This window comes from Carlito syrichta, unplaced genomic scaffold (assembly GCF_000164805.1).
Source record: "Carlito syrichta isolate Samal-C Ts95f unplaced genomic scaffold, Tarsius_syrichta-2.0.1 Scaffold165261, whole genome shotgun sequence".
Classification (NCBI taxonomy): domain Eukaryota; kingdom Metazoa; phylum Chordata; class Mammalia; order Primates; family Tarsiidae; genus Carlito; species Carlito syrichta.
In genome coordinates this window covers 22,061-38,891 of record NW_007109357.1, presented here as the reverse complement: position 1 = coordinate 38,891, position 16,831 = coordinate 22,061, and the positions used below count along the sequence as shown (strand labels likewise).

The 16,831-nt window shown below is 33.1% G+C and overlaps 1 protein-coding gene across 1 annotated transcript in view; it reads right to left on the bottom strand.

Annotated features, from left to right (window-relative positions):
• Positions 1 to 2,581: 2,581 nt before the first annotated feature.
• The window catches only part of TACR3 (tachykinin receptor 3), a gene marked incomplete at its 3' end in the record, with an annotated part of 29,854 nt that continues 15,604 nt past the window's right edge, over positions 2,582 to 16,831 (bottom strand). Inside the window, exons 2-3 of the mRNA XM_008051110.1 lie at positions 4,520 to 4,708; positions 2,582 to 2,732 (exon numbers count right to left, since the gene is read on the bottom strand). Of these exons, the coding sequence (XP_008049301.1) occupies positions 2,582 to 2,732; positions 4,520 to 4,708 (340 nt within the window). The remainder of the gene's footprint in view (positions 2,733 to 4,519; positions 4,709 to 16,831) is intronic.

Below are 16,831 nucleotides of genomic sequence, written 5' to 3'. Positions count from 1 at the left end.
TAAAAAAAAAAAAAAAAAAAAAAAAAAGAAAAACTCAGAAAAAAATTTCTTCCTAGAAAAATATTGCATGTATATGAAAAAAATTAACTATAATATGCAACTTCTGGGCCTATTTTAATTTGTCTAGGAGTGAACACAGAAAATGTAAAAGCAAAAAGAGAGCTATACCAATAAGAAAGAAAGAAAAGATAGGAAACTGGGTGGATAATACAAAGACAAACATTATTCTAAAATACATGGAACATCAAATCAGTTGTTTAATGTGCTATACCCAAAATAAAGTTAAAAGAAATTATTCCAAGAAAAGTGTTTTATAGCAAGATGTTAAAAAAAAAAAGGTTTGACAATTCCTGATCAAAACCCCGTGCACAACAGTAAGAGATAAGATAGACAAGTGGGACCTCATCAAACTGACAATCTTCTCCAAAGCAAAAGAAACCATCAAGAGAGCAAGAATACAGCATACAGAATGGGATAAAATATTTTAAACTGTATATCTTACAAAGGCTTAACATCTAGGTACTCAAACACACCGAAAGGGAAAAAAACAAACAGTCCCATTAAAAAGTGAGCAAAAGACATGCATAAACACTTCTCAAAAGAAGATATACAGGCAGCTGATAAAAAGTGATCAGCCTCACAAGTCATCAGAGAAATACAAATCAAAACCACACTGAGATACCACCTAACCCCAGTAAAAATCATCACTAATAAAACAAACAACAGATGCTGGTGAGGATGCGGAGAAAAAGGAATGCTTCTACACTGCTGGTGGGAATGCAAACTAGTGCATCTTCTTTGGAAGACAGTGTGGAGATTTCTGAAAGAGCTAGAAATCCACTTTCCATATAACCCAACAATTCCCCTATTGGGAATACTCGGAGAAACTTGCCATTTTACCAAAAAATTGCCTGCATAGGCATGTGTGTTGCAGTTCGCTTCACAATAGCAAAAACATAGAACTAACTATGCCGCCCATTGAAGCTGGACTAGATTTTAAAAAATGTGGTACATATACACAATGAAATATTATGCAGTCATAAAGAAGGACAAACATTATGGACTTTGCAGCAACTTGGATGGATTTAGAATCGATCATACTCAGTGATGTCATAGAAACAGAGTACCAATATGTTCTCACTCATAAGCGGATCTTGAACAATAATCATAATACTATAAGGGTTTGACAGCAGTGGGTAACTTCCAGGGAAAGGAGGGACACACCTCATCAACAAAGGCACCTGTATAATGAAAATTTGTATATCTAACCCTGAATTGTACCCCACATCTTTAAAATAAAGAAAAAAAAAATAGGGTTGAAATTACAAAAGGGAAAGAGAGACTGTCCATAAAATTCATGTCTTTTATGTTCTCTTCACTTTTGAATTTTTTTAGGTACTAAAGGCGTAGTTTGGTTGTTTGTGCACATAATTATTACGGTAAATTTTTAAAAGAAAAATAAGATGAAAATTATGTATACAATTCCGATATATTTGTATATAACTTGAAGTGAATAAATTGATGTGGAAAAGATCATGCTTACATTTTTTTCAAATATTAGAAATTATGATCAATGCTAACCAGATGTAATCTTATCTACTATTATTTGTCAATATCAGAGAAAAAATACTATTAAATGGAATATTTTCTACATTATATTTTTACCACCTAGTTGATCATTATTGAGTATTTGTGGTTAAATGGCTTTAAGATCGTTGAATGATTTTTTTTAAAGGAAATGTCCATGAGGCCAGTAATATTTTTATGTAAATAAATCATAAATGGTAAAAATAATGATTGGCAAAACCAGTAGGACTTAGCCTTGGAAAAAACTCTCCAAGATACACATCAACTGGAGAGAAGAAGATGAAATAAGATTCCCTGTAACTTCACAAATTTATGAAAAATCTCCCTCATTTAGTAAGATAATTGTAGATGGAAAAATCTGTCCTAGTAAAAACAGCAATACAGTACTTTTTTTTTAATGTGAATTAGTCAGAAACTACACTTTTCATGTCACCCAATAAATTGTAGAGTCTATCCTTTAATTAGATATACATGATGGCTGATCAGGGAGAAGAAAACAGGGGTTGGGGGAGAGAGAGAGAAAAAGCTAGGAAGAGAAGGGAGGGGATAGAGATACATATTAGGAATGATGGCACTTTCTACAAGACATGTCATTCTCAGGATAAATGAAGCTCTGAACAGAATATAGAATACATCAGAGTCACTCTGTTCAATAAAGGACAAAGATCATTAGCAAGTGTTGCAAAGATATAATCCCCTGGGAATCCACAAAGTGAAATTTCAACAATTTCATACAGAATAATTAAGAATACTCTGCAAAAGGTGATATTAAAAAGCACTGCTGTAAGGAGGTATCTATTCTAATCACAGATTGATATAGTATGTGGACAATGGCTTGTAGAAGACCAAAAGAAAAAAAAGAAAAAACATTTTTCAAAAAGACAAAAAAAAGAGCAGAGCATCAAATCATATTATATTAAAATGCCAACACTAGGTTTTCTGTCAGATGTACTACAATCTATGCACATGTTAGATAAATTACATGGAACAGTACCTTTCTTTTGGCCTTTAACTGCTCATGATACTTGTCACAAGTGTCTCCTGGGATTTCTCCTCCCCAGAGAGTGATTCCAACAATGGTGTATGTGATACCCATAATGAGCAATGGGAAACAGTAGACCAGTATAAAGACAATAATATGGTAACTGCAAGAAATAAGGAAAATACATGCTGAAGAACCTATTAGAATAAAGTACGTGGAACTTTGAATTTTCTCAGCTTTAAATCATACTGAACTCTCAATGCACTAATTTCACACATACATCAACGTATTTGATTGTCACTTATTGTCACCTCCAGTCATGTTTCAAATGCTGCCTGTTGATCTTTGTTGACCATATGATCTTTGTTGTTACATGAAACTTGTAGCAGAACTGAATGGCTCATTTAAACTACATATATTTCCCTTGCCTGGGGGTTAATTATGAATACCTTTCCTCTGCTTGATACTCTGTTTGGTAATTGTCAAGCCAAACTAATTAAATGTGTCATCAGAGGAAAAAAGAAGGGATAGAATAAACTAAACAACTGACATTTATTTTCTCTTATGTAGAATTATTCTATACATCCTTGTAATACTAGACATGATTTGAAATAAATTGTTGGGAAAAATTGGATCCACGTTACTTGACTGTGATTTTAACAAATCAGATAAAAACATTTACATGCATTTTCTTCCAAAGTCATGGTACATTTGATTTCATTGCTAATTTGGTACAAAAAAAAAAACCCCAAACCCCCCCCCAAAAAACCGTGTAGACATAGTAGTCACATCATAGGTATGCTACTATAACTTGCCAAATTAAATTCTGGTGTTTCATAACTTTCAATAAAAATTATGAGAATGCAATTTGAGGGGAAAAAGAAGATAAGCTTTAATATAATAGCCCAAATAGAATTTTATAAACTTTTGTGTGGATTCTACTGACTTAGTAAGACTTTAAAGTAGTCAAATAATTTGTTATAATATCTTTCTTAAAAACCTATGTTGCTTTGTAAAGTGAATCTTAAACCTTGCCTTCCTAATCCTGGTAGCTTACTAAGTATTGATTTAAAGTCATTGGGGGAAATAATTTAGTCAACAATTAATTTAAGAATGACAACATGGTCTTACCACTAAGATGTATCAATAATAAGGATAGAGCACATGAGGTACTCAGTTTAGTAATGACTGTCTGACTTTTCTTAAATAAGTGCTTCCTAATATTTTTCTCAAAAATTTGGACTTTGAGTAAAGTTAGGCAAAAATGACTGTTTTGATGATGATTATTTTCTTTTGTTATATTTAAAGAGAAAAATTGGTCACTGAAATGTAAAATATGCATTCTATTAAAATAAAATTTAAATGATCAACTTAAAAAAAGAAAATGCAATTAATTACAGAATTACACTTTTATACCCCTTTGCTCTTTTAAGGTAGATCTAAAATATGAAATACCAAATTCTATCATATAGCATCCCTATTTATTTTTCAATTTGGTGTTTAAATTTTTAAATACTGAAAGAAAGGAACACAAATCAATAATATCCAAACAAAATTAATGAAACTACCAGGACTCCCCTTCCTTTCAGTCAGGCTTCTTAAAAATAGAGCAATCAACACTTTGCATTTTGGTTTCTTCCTTCTCACTCATTTCTCAATCAATAACAACCCTCCTACTTTTCTTTGCACGTTGCTTTCATCTTTTATCACCTTCTCCAGGAAACGCTACAGTGCCACTCCATATAGAAGTCCTCACTTCCAATTAAAAACCTTAGTAACTTATACAAACTTATTGACTATATCATATTATATTGTAATGTTTTTATATGTTTCTTTTCCCAAGTAATGTGTACTCCCAGAGGGAAATTTCTGTGTCTTATTTGCTTGATTTTTATCTATAGTTGCTTAAGTGTTTGATGAATTGAAAATCATAATAGAGAATTAACTTACGTGAAAACTTGTTTAGGACCTTCTGGCCATTGCACATGGCAAAGAGTACGACCCGGCATAACTATGATTTTGGAGTAAAGACACTGAGGGAAGGCAAGTAGAAAAGCTAGAATCCAAATACTTCCAATGGCAATCTTGGTTGCTGTAGCAGACAATCTTGGTTTCAAGGGATCGATAATAGCCATATACCTATATAAAAGGAAACAGAACATTTTGTTGATTCTCTTGTTAGAGTTTAAAACGAGGTTTTAGAGGCAGTTATCATTACTTTGGTAAGCAAATTGGTAAAGACTCTGCTTTTGTAGTGGTATCCTAGAATGATAATCATGGTGTAAGTTTAGGAAATTGGCAGATCTAGGTTAAAATACTATTCTGATACTTGTTGATACTTTTTGTACCTTAGCTTTACTATTTTAAAAATAATAAGCCCTATCTATTGGGAGTAAAGTGAGAATTAAAAGAAGTAATGTAAGCGAAAGGTATTATTTGGTGCTGTGCCTAACACATCAGTATTCATAAATGTCTACTGAATCAAACAGAAAAAGCACATTAAGTGCTTAAAAATACTGATTTCACAACTCAAAATCATCACTTCTCTTCTGTATGTTTAACTTTTAAATAGAAAATTCTGGAGAAATCATGAAGAGTATACTACAAAATTAATAAAGATGAGAGCTCACTATGAAATATATGGTCAACATATTCATTTAAAAGTAGCAAAAGACAAGTTCAGGGTTTAGATAAGGATGAGTAAATAAAGTGTGACTAAGACTATGCCTTACTGTTACTCCCATATTTGTATCATGAAAATCTCCGTGGTATCTATCTATGTAACTATGTATAATATAGTTGTAATTGGAGAATATACTTCACTTTCAAAAAAACATACATATTACTTTTTGAGTGCAACTTTTGGGAATTTGGGAACTCTGTAAATATTGTTAAAAAAATCAGACTTTATCAACTTGGGAAAGATGGTAACAATATATATGAAATAAAGAATTTCCAGTTTTAAATTGGATATAATATGGTTAATTGTCAAATTTGTCTAATATTCAGAACCAAAAATAATGTGTTCCAAATGAATTATATTTTTGTATTTCTGTCCATAAAACACAATGTTTTATTGTTCAAATTTACTTTTGCAATTTTATATTTATAGAATATATTTATTCAAATTTATACTTTCATCGAAGAATAAATATTACTTAAGTCAAATAATTTTAACATTGAGAATAAATATTTCAAAACAAGGATATTTTATCCATTTTGCTTTTCACTTTGCTTTTGTAACTATTGGGAATAGTGAAATCTTCAATATATATATACACTAACAATTATTCTTAATATTAACTTTAGCCACAATTTACTTAAAAGAAACATTCCTAATTCATTATGTATGACTGCTAATAGGTAAACATAAAACCTAGATAGAATAAATAATCAAATTTTCCTTTTGTGACTGGCTTATTTCACTTAGCTGCATGATTCCATGTACTTGTATATAAGGTATATAAAATAATCAAATTCATAGAAGCAGAGAATAGAATGGTGGTTGTCAGAACCCAATGGGCAATATGAATACACTCTAGAATTCTGCAGTATAATATAGTTAACAATATGATGTCATGAACTTTAAAATACGTTAAAAGGATAGATTTTATGCTGTGTTCTTATCACACACATTCATGCTAAGCAAACATATAAGAACATAAGGAAATTTTTGAAGGTGATAAATCTGTTTAGTACCTGATTATGGTGATGGTATCACATGTGCATACATATGTGAAAACATCACAATGTTCACATTAAAATGTGCAAGTTTTTTGTGTTAAATATCATTTTGTTGAGTTGAACACATCCAAAATCCCTCCTCGTTAATTTGAAATATACAATAAATTCCTATTGGCCATTACCCCACTCTGCTTATGAGCACTTGATCTTATTCCTATGTAACTGTATTTTTTTCATCAATTTATCAACCTCTTTTTTATTCCCCCTGCTCATTAGCTTTCCTAGCCTCTGGTAGACATTATTCTACTCTTTACTTTTATTAGATGAATACTTTTAGCATCCACATGTGAGTGAAAACATGCGATATTTGTTTTTCATTGCTTGTCTTATTTCACCTAACAATGTCTTTCAGTTCCATGTTGTTGCAAATGACAGTGTTTCATTCCTTCTATGGTTGAATAGTATTCCATTTTGTGTGTGTGTGTACACACACATATCACATTTTTATCAGTTAATCAGTTGATGGAAACAGTTTGATTCCATATCTTGGCTATTAATTAATGCAGTTGCAATATATGTGGGGATGCAGATATCTCTTTGAGATAGTAATGTCTTTTTGGGGGCATATGTTCAACAGTGGGGTTGCTGGATCATACAGTTCCATTTTTTTGGTGGGGGGAGGGAACGTCCATATTGCTTTCCACAGTGGTTGTACTAATTTACATTGCACCAACACTGTATGAGCATCCCCTTTTCTCTGCAGCCTCATGAGCATCCATTATATTTATCTTCTTAATAAAAAACATTTGTACTGAAATGATATAATAGCACACTGTGGTTTTGAATCGTGTTTCTCTGATTATTAGCAATGTTGAATTTTGTTTTTGCTTTCAAGCATTTATTTTTTTATTCAAAGTAAGAGCATTATAACTTCCTTCTAGAATCAAGCAATAAAGAAAAATTTTTCTTTCTTAAAACAGCACTTAAATTTGGCCATTTCCACTTGCCACAAACCATCTAGAATATATATAGGATATATATATATGTATATATATATCCAAAATATATATATATATTTTTATAACTCCATGATATATATATATATCATGGAGTTATAAAAATCAGAACCTTGCATGTGTGGGGATTTCCTTTTTTTTAACTTTTAAATTTCTTATTTGAAAATTGTGGGGTACAATTCAGGGTTAGGTATACAAATATTCATTATGCAGGTACCTTTGTTGACGAAGTGTGCTCCCTTCCCCAGACAGATTCCCACTATTGCCAATCCCACCTCCCTGCCCCCCCACCCCTCCGCAGTTTCCTGCTATTGTTAATTCTTTTCTTACAGTTTTATGGTAGTTGTTTAAGGTCCACTTATGAGTGAGAACATATGATACTCAGCTTTTTGTTTGTGAAAGATCACTCAGTATTATAGATTCTAAGTCCATCCAGGTTGCTGTGAAGTTCATGATTTTGTTCTTCTTTATGGCTGTGTATTCCATTATGTGTATGTACCACATTATTTTTTATCCAGTCCTCTTTTGGTTCCATGTTCTTGCTATTGTGAACAAAGCTGCGATAAACAGCTGTGCAGATATCTTTTTTATAAAGTGATTTGAGTTCTTTTGGGTATATTCCCAGTAGAGGGATTGCAGGGTCATATGGAAGGTCGAATTTTAGATCATATCATCAGCAAGGAGGGCTAACTTCCTCTTTTTCTGTTTGGACACCCTTGATTTTCTTTTCTTGTCTAATTGTTCTTGTTAGGACTTCCAATACAATGTGAAGTGGGCAGCCTTGTCTTGTTCTGGTTTTCAGGGGAAATGCTTCCAGTGGCAGTCCATTTAGCAATATGCTGGTTGAGGGTTTCTCATAGATGGTGCTTACTATTTTGAAGTATGTTCCTTCTATGCCTAGGTGTTTGAGGGTTTTTATCAAGAAGCGATGCTTGATTTTATGAAAAACCTTTTCTGCATCTAATGATATAATCATATTGTTCTTGTTTTTACATCTGTTGATGTATTTAATTACATTATCCCTGGGATGAAGCTTACTTGGTCATGGTGAATGATTTTTGAGATGTGTTTGTGGATCCAATTTGCTAGAATCTTGTTGAGGATTTTTGCATCTATATTCATCAGGAATATTAGACTAGTTTTTTTTGTTGGATCTTTACAAGGTTTGAGTTTCAGAGTGATGTTAGCTCCATAAAATGATTTGGGGGAGAATTGTTTCTCAATTACCTGGAATACTTTCAATAGGATTGTATCAGCTCCTCCTTATATATTTCATATAAGTCTACTGGAAAGATCTGGTCCAGACTTTTTTTGCAGATAGTTTTCTTATGATGGAGTTAATTTTCTTTACTGTTATTGGTTTATTTAGTGACTCAATGTCTTCTTGTTGTCTTCTAGTTTCAACCTTGGGTGGTTGTGTGATGTTAGAAAGTCCTCCATTTCACTTAGGTTATCAAGTTTGTTTCCATATAGGTGTTGTGCATATTAATCTCTGATAATCTTTTGTATTTCTTCTGGGTCAGTTGTGCTTTGATCTTTTGTGTATGTGATTGTGTCTATTTGGGCATTTTCTCTTTTTCCTGGTCATTCTGTCTAGGAATCTATCAACCTTAATTATTCTTTCAAAGAACCAGCTTTCTGTTTGGTTGATTTTTTTCTATGTTATTTTTGTCTTCTATGTCCCATATTTGGGCTTTTACATTGGTGATCTGGATGCTTCTGCTAAGGTTAGGGTTTGGTGGTGGTCTTGTCTTTCTATCTCCATTAGGTGACTTTAGACTGTTAACATTTGACCTTTCCATTTTCTTGATACGTGTTTATAGAGATATGAATTTCCATCTTAGAACTGTTTTCATGGCCTCTCAGAGGATTAGGTAAGATGTTTCTTCATTTTCACTTATTTAAAAGATAGTATCTCATGACCTATATTGTCAGAAATCTATTAGATATATTAAACATATCCTTCTTGTTATCTCACATCATCTTTCATTTATAGTTCATTTGGAATCATACATAATACAATTTTTAGCTGAACAGGAATAGTATATAAAAGTAAAATAGTGGGGAAGAAATACCACGTTAATACTAATTTTAAAAAAGCTGGAATGGTTATATTAATCAAACAAAGTAACATCAAGGCAAAGAAAGTTACCAGGGATAAAAGGGCTGTTGTATAATGCTAAAAAAGTCAATTCAACAAGAAGCTATAATTATCTTAATAACATCTAATAACAGAGCATTTAATAACAGAGTGTCAAAATACATAAAACAAAAATATGCAGAATGAATTGGACAAATACACAAATTCACGATTATAATTTTGCACTTCACAAATTTTTTCTTGTTACTTATAAAACTAGTAGACAGAAAATCATTTAGAATATGGAAAAATTTAAAACTTCCACAAATAAACTGTATCTAACTGACATTTATGAAGCACTGAACCAAGCAATAGCAGAATACACACTTTAAAAATGTAAATGGAACATTCAACAAGATTGACTATATCTAGAAGTATAAAACAAAAGTTTAAAAGTGTAAAAAGAAGAAGAAAATTTGTGTTCTAAAAAACAATGGAATTAAACTAGAAATCAATAAGAGGTAAGAAGAAAATTTCCAAACTCAAAATTACACAACACACTCCTAAATAAAACATGCTTATAAGTTTGGTTAAGGTTATCAGTTTCTGAGATGCTTAGAATATCATGATGCTCTAGTCAAAATGTTGGCTAGGTTATGTTCTCATCTGGTGGCATAACTGAAGAAGAATCCACCTTCATCTCTCTACAGTTATTTTCTTGTGTCTGTAGAATTTATTTAAATTTGCTTCTTTAAATCTAACATTGAAGAAACTCTAGAACTGTTAGTAAGATGGAACTTCAGATAACATAACTCGGTCATCAGAGTGACAGCTAATCATGTTTGGTACATTTTAATTGTTAGGTATAAATCACAGGTCTAGTCTTCACTCAACAAAAAACTATTGTTTAGAGAATAAAAACAGGGAGGCAGAAACTGTGAAGATCATCTTAATATTTGTCTACCAAAACAATGGATCAAATAAGTCTCAAGAGAACTTAGAAATTATTATTTTAACTGAATGAAAATGTAAATACAAAAGATCAAAACCTGTGGGATTCCACTAAAACATGGCTTAGATACAAACTTATAGAATTAAATAGTTATATCAGAAAAGAAAAAAAGTTCTTAGTTAAAGAATGTAAGGTTACACCTTAAGAAACTAGAAAAGATAAGAGAAAAATAAGCCTGATGTAAAAAAAGGACAATTAATAAAGGAATGCAATAAAAGTCAATGTAGAATAACAATAGAAAAAAAATCTATGAATCAAAAATCTTACTCTTTGAAATGACTACTAAAATTGAGGATATATGAGCAACCTAGACAAGAAAGAGAAGACACAAATAATATCTAAAATAAAATAAGTAATATTATTATAGAGATACAAACATTTGGAAGAATATAAAATCAAAGTCAGAAGCATTTCTGTATATCAATCATGATCTAGCTGAAAACCAAATGAAGAAGGCAATCTCATTTACAATAATTACCAAGACTGATGAAAAAAATTGTAGATGATACAAACAAATGGAAAAACATTCCATGCTCACGGATTGAAATATTAATGTAATTTGAAATAAGCAAAATTCTCAAAGCAATTTCTATCATTGCAATTCAATGTTATCTCCATCAAAATTCTAATGCCATTTTTCAAAAAATTAGAAAAAAAATTCACTAAGTTCATATGGAACTAAAAAAGACAACCTAGAAATAAAGCCACATATCCATTGTCAACCAATCTTTGACAAAGCTAACAAGAATGTACATTGGGGAAAGGACATCCTTTTCAACAAATGGTGTTGGAAAAACTGGATTGACATATGCAGAAGAATAAAACTGGGCTCCTATTTCTCTGAAATTAAAAAAAAAGTAAAATATGTATAAGAAAACATAGAAGAAAATCTTTGTAATCTGGGTGTAGCAAAAGAGTTTTCAGACATGACAACAAAAACACAATTAATAAAAGCAAAAATATTGATAAATTGACCTTTATAAAAATTAAAAATTTTTAGGAGGATCAAGATTACTGATTAAAGACCTTGCATGATTACCACTCTCAGCAAAGGGGTGGGCCCAGGGCTTTGAAGGTTGGCCTAAAAATTCAAGTTGAGGTTTATTGGATGGTTACCTGGGGATGCAGAGGATAGACAGCATAGAGGATATGCTGATAGAGGATAGATCCCTAGAAATGGACCCATCACAAAATCAGGAGAACACTCTTGAGGAAGGAAGAGGTGACTGAAAGTGGCAGTTTTTTTTTTTTAAACACACCTTACACAAACTTCTGCAGTGCCAGCCAAGGGAGCAACAAACCAGGCCCTTCCCCTATACCTGATATCCCCAAATGGCAAAGAACCAACAAGAAAAGAAAAATTCAGACCAATTTTCCTGATGAACACAGATACAAAAATTCTCAACAAGATTCTAGCAAATCGCATACAGCAGCACATTACAAGGATTATTCATCATGACCAGGTGGGTTTCATTCTTAGGATGCAATGCTAGTCAACATATGCATATAAAATAGTGTAATCTACCACATAGTTGTAAAACCAAGATCCACACGATTATCTCATTAGATGCAGAAAAAGCATTCAATAAAATTCAAGTTGAGGTTTATTGGATGGTTACCTGGGGATGCAGAGGATAGACAGCATAGAGGATATGCTGATAGAGGATAGATTCCTAGAAATGAACCCATCACAAAATCAGGAGAACACTCTTGAGGAAGGAAGAGGTGAGTGAAAGTGGGAGTTTTTTTTTTAAACACACCTTACATAAACCTCTGCAGTGCCAGCCAAGGGAGCAACAAACCAGGCCCTTCCCCTACACCTGATATCCCCAAATGGCAAAGAACCAACAAGGGTCTTCTTGCTAAAGACCCTTGAACACCTAGACATTGAAGGAACATTCCTCAAAACAATAAGAGCCATCTATGACAAACTTGCAGCCAACATTATACTTAATGCGCAGAAGCCAGAAGCATTTCTCCTAAGAACTGGAATAAGGCAAGGATGTACATTCTCACCTCTCCTATTTAGCATAGTACTGGACATCCTAGAGAGAACAATCAGGTAAGAGAAAGAAATTTGGGGTATCAAAATAGGAAAAGAAGAAGTTACATTATCCCTCTTTGTAGATGATATGATTCTATACCTAGAAAACCCTAAGGAGTCTGTCAAAAACCTTCTTGTACTGATAAACGACTTTAGTGAAGTCTTGGGATGCAAAATTAATGTGCAAAAATCACTTGCATTTCTATATACTACCAACAAACAGGAGGAGAACCAAATTAAAAAAACATAATTCCATTCACAATAGCTGCATGCAAGCAACAATTATCTTGGGATTCTTCTAACAAAAGAGGTGAAAGCTCTTTACAATGAAAACTACAAAACATTGTTCAAAGAAACCAAGGATGTCACAAACAAATGGAAGGACAAAAAGGCTCATGGACCGGAAGGATAAATATCATCAAGATAACCATTCTACCCAAGGCAATCTACAGATTCAGTACAATCTCTATCAAATGACCTGTATCATTTTTCAAAGTCTTACAGAAAACAATACAAAAATTCATACAGAAGCAAAAAAAGAGCCAAATTAGTTAAAGCAATCCTTTGTTTAAAAAAAAAAAAAGCAAACCTGGAGGTATCACACTCCCGGACATCAAACTATACTGCAAGGCTGTGATGACCAAGACAGCACAGTACTGGTACAAAAATAGACAAGTCGACAAGTAGACCAGGACAGAGAATCTGGAAATAAACCCCCAGACCGTAGACCAATTTATTTTCAACAAATCCAGCAAAAACAAACATTGGAGGAAAAGAATCCATATTTAGCAAATGGTGTAGTGAAAACTGGCTAACCACATGCAGAAAAATGAAACTGTATCCTTACCTATAACCATGTAAAAAATCAACTCAAAATGAAACAAGAACTTAAATATGAGATCTCAAACTATAAGAAGCTAAGAAAAAAACTTAGTAAACACCCTCTTGGACATTGATTTAGGCAATTAATTCATGGTCAAGTCCTAAAAAGAAAAGACAGCAAAATATAAAACTGAGATGCGGAAGCTTACCAAATGAAAAGTTTTGCACAGCAAAATAAACCATCAAGTGAATAAAGATGACCCACAGAATGGGCAAAATTACTTGCAAGCCTTGCATTTGACAAAAGCCTAACATCAAGGATCTATAAGGAACTCGAATTGATAGAAAAAACCCAATAATCCCATTAAAAAGTGGGCAAAGGCCAGTGCAGATATTTCTCAAAGGAAGACATCCACGCAGTCACAAACCCATGAAAAAATGCTCACCTTCACTAATCATTCACGTTATGCAAATAAAAGCTATGATGAGATACCATCTTACACTGGTCAGTTTGATTATCATTAAAAAGTCAAACAAAACAAAAACAGGTGTTGGCATAGTTGTAGAGAAAAGAGAATACTTCCACACTGTTGGTAGGAATGTAGACTAGTTCAAACTTTGGTTACTCAGAGAACTAAAAATTGAGTTACATTTTGCTCAGGAATCCCACTCCTGGGAGTATACCCATAGGACCATACATCACTCTACCAAAAAGACACCTGCATATGTATGCTTACTGCAGCACTATTCACAATAGCAACTATATGGAAGCAACCCAAATGTTCACTGAAAGTAACCTGGAAAAAAAAACGTGGGACATATACATGATGGAATACTATGCAGTCATAAAGAACAAAATTATGTCCTTTGCAGCAACATGGATGCCACTGGAGATCATCATTCTAAGTGAACTATCACTGTAACAACAAGTGTAATGCCACATATTGTCACTCATAAGTGGTCACTAAACATTGAGCACACAGGCGCAAGGGCAGGAAGAAAAGATGCTGGGCACTGCTAAGGAAAGAAGGGAAGGAGGGAGGGATAACATACACAAACACTCATTGAGTATCATGTCCACTAATAGAGGGTGAGAGGGCTCACTAGAATCCAAATCCTTATCCTCAAACAATAAAGTACTCATACCCAGAATATATTTAAACTTCACATAGAGTATACTTCCAGAATAACTGTATGAAAAACTGTGAAAATCTTCTCCCTCAAAACTAGTTTAAAAAATGGGAAAAAATATCAAAATTAACTGTTGAAATTCTCTAAAAATTGAACAGACCAAACTAGTCAAGAAGTAACTGTCTTTTTTAGAAGATGACACAATTTCCCATATTAAAAACTTAAAAAATGCAAGAAATTCAAACCCATTCGAATTAGTAAATAAGTTCAACAAGGCCACAGGATATAAGTTCAATCAACTTCATTTCTGTATACTATATTTTAACAGTATGAAAATAAACTTTAAACACTCACTTCACAGTAGCATTAAAAATAATAAAATAATTAAGAATACATTTACTAAAATAAGTGTAGTACTTGTATACTGAAAACTACAAAGTACTGCTGAAAGAAATTAAAGAAGACCTCAATAATTAAAAACACAATGTCCATGAAGTGGAAGTGTCAATATAGTTAAGCCGATAATACTCCTCAAATTGATCAAAAGATTCTACACAAACCTTGTAAAACTCGCTATTCCAAATTCAGAATGAAAAAAGCTGATTCTAAAAATATTACGGAGATACAAAGGTCCTACAACTATCAAACGATCTTCAAAAAAGAAGCACAAAATTGAAAGAATTACACTTTTGGCAACCCCCTTGGGTTCCCTCCCACTGTAGGAGATTTTCTGTCTTCTCAATAAATCCCCCTTTAAAAAAAAAAGAATTACACTTCCATATTTCAAAACTTATTATGAGGTCACACCATCCAAGATAATGTGGTACTGACAAGAAAACTGACACATAGATCAATGAAACAGAAATATGAAGGGTCCAGAAATATACTCCTACGCTTATGTTCAATTGCTTTTTGGCAAATGCAGACTGTTCAGTCCAGAAAGCTGTAATATTTGCAACAAACAATGAGGAGGGAACTGAATATCCACATGCAAAACGACAAACTGGACTTTTACCTCACACCATACCCCCCCAAATGCTTAAAATAAATCGTACATAAATACAAGATCTAAAACCATAGAATATCAAAAGAAAACATAAAAGTGAAGCTTTACAACCTTGAATTAGGCAATGATTTCTTAGATATGACTGCAAAACACAAGCAATCAAGGAAAAAATTGACATACTTCACCAAAATTAACATTTTTTTGTTTGCTTTTCAAATACACCATGAAGAAAGTGAAAAGACAAACCATAGATTTGAAGAAAATATTTTGAAATCATATTTTCAATAAAGGACTTGTGTCCAAATACACAAAGACCTCCCACAACTTAGTAAGGAGACATATAATTTAAAAACAGAGAAAACAACTTGAAATTTATAGGAAAAAACTACATAGTGTATAATTCAATTTACATCAAATTCCAAAAATGTCATGGCTATATTGGGAGAAAATAGTTTAGTGGTTGTTTGGAGCTGTGAGTGGGACCTGGAGTAACTGCTGGAAGTGAGATCCTTTTGAGGGTGATAAAAATGCTCTCAAATTAGATTATGTAGATGTTGAATAACACTAAAAATATACTGGCTGGACACGATGGCTCAAGCCTGTCATCTCAGCACTTTGGGCGGCCACGGTGAGAGGATTGCCTAAGCCCAGGGGTTCGAGACCAGTCTGGGCAACTTGGCGAGACCTTGTCTCTACAATAAATCAAAAAAATTTAGCCAGGTGTAGTGGCACATGCCTGTAGTTCCAGCTTTTTAGAAGGCTGAGGAGGAAGGATCTCCTGAGCCCAGCAGGTTGAGGCTGTGGTGGACGTGAGCATGCCACTGTACTCCAGCATGGGCGACAGGGTGAGACTTCAACTTAAAAAAAAAAAGTACTAAAAATCAGTGAATTATATACTTCAAATGAGTATGTAGGCATGTAGATTACTTATGATATGTTGATTACAATTCAAGAAAGCTGTTTAAAAAGACAAATTTTCCTTGAGAAAATAACGGAGAAAATGGCCAAAAATCTCAAAGAGGAACTCCAGTAAGAAAAATATTTTAATGGTAAATAAGCACATGAAAGATGTCAATATAATTTGCTCATTATAAATTAAAATCACACTGAGATACAACTACACAAATATTAGAATAGCTAAAATTAAAAAAAATTACTGACAATATAAATTGCTGGTTAGAATCTGGAACAAGTGGAACTCTCATACACTGGTATAAATACAAAAGTATAGATCCCCTATAAAAACAGTTTGCAGCCCGGCTCGGTGGCTCAGCCTGTAATCCCGCGCCTTTGGGAAGCTGGGGCGAGTGGATTGCCTGAGCCCGCGGGTTCGAGACCCGCCTGGGCAATTTGACGAGACCTCATCTATACAATAAAAAAATTAAAATGAGCCGGGCGTGGTAGCGCGCGCCTGTAGTTCCAGCTACTTGGAAGGCTGAGGTGGAAGGATCGCCGGAGCCCAGCAGG